Raw genomic sequence first — 2,855 nt, 5'->3', positions numbered from 1 at the left:
AGGAGTCGTACGAAGTTGGGTTAGCGGAAATTAGCTATCCTCGAACATGGTACAACATACGAAAACGGAATAAAATGACTATTAGGGACCCTCTTAGCCCCGATAGAGAGGTTAAGATCCCTGCGGGTTATTATAAAACTCCTCAAGAATTACTAGAAGTTATGAATGCTAACGAACGTCAAGATAAACCTACCGGTTACTTCAAGACTCCAGAAGAATTAATACAAGCCATGGGCGATTTAGAACATGATAAAGCAACATTTGCATATATAAATTATTCCAGTCGTGTAAAGGTTAAAACAAAACCTAAAATTACCGTAGAATTAGATCCGGAACTCGCGATTATGTTAGGATTTAGTGATAGTAGAGATAAAGAATGCATCATTGATAAATCAATGTTAGCCCCTTACCCAGTCGACATGGATGCTGGTTTACATTCATTGTTCGTTTACTCTGATCTAGTTGCAAGAAGTATTGTAGGAGATTTATTAGTACCTTTACTGAGAATCATAAGTGTGGACGGGAAAAACGAATCGAGCGGAAAAACAGTTACGAAAATATTTTCACAACCTCATTATCTTTCAGTCGTGTCTAATAATATCAAGATGATTGAAATTAATATTATGGACGACTTAGGCGAGCCAATACAGTTCCAGCGAGGAAAAGCTCATGTCGTCTTACATTTTAGACCTCGAAAAATGTGGAACTCATTATAAACCGCGCTATCGCTCACGCTATCTTATCATTCTAGCTAGGGAGAGCAGAGAGTTAACATCATGAAGCCAGCGTATTCCCCTTCGAGAACCGATTACGAAAGTTACTATTTAAACCAAGTTGGCTTCGGTGGTATACCCGTCTATAGAGGGTTAGCAACTCAGAAAGGTTACGGATTGGGCAATATATTAGCTTCTGCATTTAGATTCGCGGTACCGTTACTAAAAAAAGGTGCCTCGTATCTAGGGAAAAAACTTTTAAGTACCGGAGCTAAGGTAGCTACAGATGTTGTCAGCGGAATTCCCATTAAAACGGCGTTTAAAACACATTCTTTAAGTGCCGGAAAAGAAACCATAGCTTCCGCTGCCGATGAAGTTAAGAGAATGACAGGTTCCGGTTATAAAAAGAAACGTACTCGGCCTAAAAGTGCCAGTTTAGTAGCAGCCAAGTCGAAGAAAAGACGGTTTCATAAACGTTCCGATATATTTTCATAATTATGTCTCTTCTACATCCACATTCTACTGAATGTATGAATTCAGAGTTAGATTTATTTCAAGTGCCCATGACCCAGTCGTCGATCATCGGCGGTCAATGGGTACAGTATAGTCCAATATCAAATATCGCTGATAACGCTTCAATTACATTTTGTATTAGCGGTAATTCTGAAACCTACATTGACCTCTCTCAAACTCTACTACACGTTCAAGTTAAAATTACTAAAGATAATGGGGACCTTCCTCAAGCAGCGGTCGCTGGTGCAGGACAAGTGGCTGGAACTCCAGCTGATAACATCGCGCCTGAGAACTTGTTCTTACACTCGCTTTTTAGTGATGTACACGTTTTTCTTAACGAAAGGTCAATAACACCCTCCAGTCAAAATTACTCTTTTAAGAGTTTTATACAGACGCTTTTAACGTTCGGAGATTCTGCTAAACAAAGTTATTTAACGAGTTCACTGTTCTATCGAGACACGCCTGGAAAAATAGACTCTTATTTTGATAATGATGGGTTCGCGAAGCGTGCGAGTTTCGCACAAAAGGGTGTGATTGATATGATGGGTATTGTACATACAGACATATGCCAACAGCCGCGTTTTCTTTTAAATATGGTGGATTTAAAATTTAAATTCGATAAAAATAGAACTGCATTTTGCGTTCACTCCGATTCCAAATGTAAAGTCGAGATTTCATCAGCTTCACTTTATCTGAGAAAAATAAAAGTGATACCGGAGTTGTCGCTTGCTCACGCCAAAGCTCTGCAATACGGAACCGCTAAATATCCAATAACTCGTTCCGAGTGTACTTCATTTTCTATACCGAAGGGACTTATGGCTAGTGTGCAAGATCATTTATTCACGGGGCAAGTACCGAAAAAAATCGTTATCGGTTTTGTGGATCAGAGGGCCTTCTTGGGAGACTTAAAAAAGTCGCCATATAACTTCCAACATTTTGATTTGTCATGCATTGGTTTATATGTGGATGGCGGTAGCGTACCGCACAAAGCATTGGCTTTAAATTTTGAGGAAAATCAATATATCCAAGCTTATTGCAATCTATTCATTCAAACTAATCAATGGAATGTTGATGAAGGGAACCAGATAAGTCGCGAAGACTACGCTAATGGAAATTCTTTATTTGCGTATAATCTTACATCCGATCTGAACAGCAGTGCAAACCACTTTCATCTCGTGAAAAACAGTAATCTGAGATTAGAATTAAAATTCGCGAAACCATTACCTGAGACGGTGTCGGTAATAATTTACGCCGAATTCCAAAATTTAATTGAAATAGATAAGAACCGTTCAGTAATTTTTGACTACAGTAATTGATGGACTCACTTCAAATATCTAAAATTCTCGAAGTAGATAAGAATACTAGAAGTTTATTCCGAGGTGTGTTTGCCTCAGATAAATTACCTAAATATGTTAAATCATATCCTTCTTTGTTTATTGTGAATACTGATACTAGTAATGGTCCGGGTCAACACTGGATTGCAATATACTTTTCAAAAAGTTACAGTACAGAGATTTGGGACTCTTTCGGGAATCCACCAGACTACTTTAAATTTAATGATTTTGTTGAACGAAATAGTAAGACTGTAACTTTCAGTTCAAAGCAATTACAGAGTAGTACTAGTAATAC

General features: G+C 38.1%; 1 protein-coding gene across 1 annotated transcript; it reads left to right on the top strand.

The window, feature by feature from the left end:
• The first annotated feature begins 1,210 nt into the window (after positions 1–1,210).
• LOC149958993 (uncharacterized protein F54H12.2-like) lies at positions 1,211–2,542 on the top strand. Its single transcript, XM_090167304.1, has 2 exons — positions 1,211–1,569; positions 1,855–2,542. The coding sequence occupies exons 1-2, from the start codon at positions 1,211–1,213 to the stop codon at positions 2,540–2,542; spliced, it is 1,047 nt and encodes a 348-aa protein (XP_090023430.1).
• Positions 2,543–2,855: the final 313 nt, after the last annotated feature.

The sequence above is a fragment of the Leiobunum rupestre genome, chromosome 2, assembly GCF_980474605.1.
Source record: "Leiobunum rupestre chromosome 2, qqLeiRupe1.1.hap1, whole genome shotgun sequence".
Classification (NCBI taxonomy): domain Eukaryota; kingdom Metazoa; phylum Arthropoda; class Arachnida; order Opiliones; family Sclerosomatidae; genus Leiobunum; species Leiobunum rupestre.
Note: the sequence above shows the minus strand (reverse complement) of the source record. Positions and strands in the feature narration are given on the sequence as shown.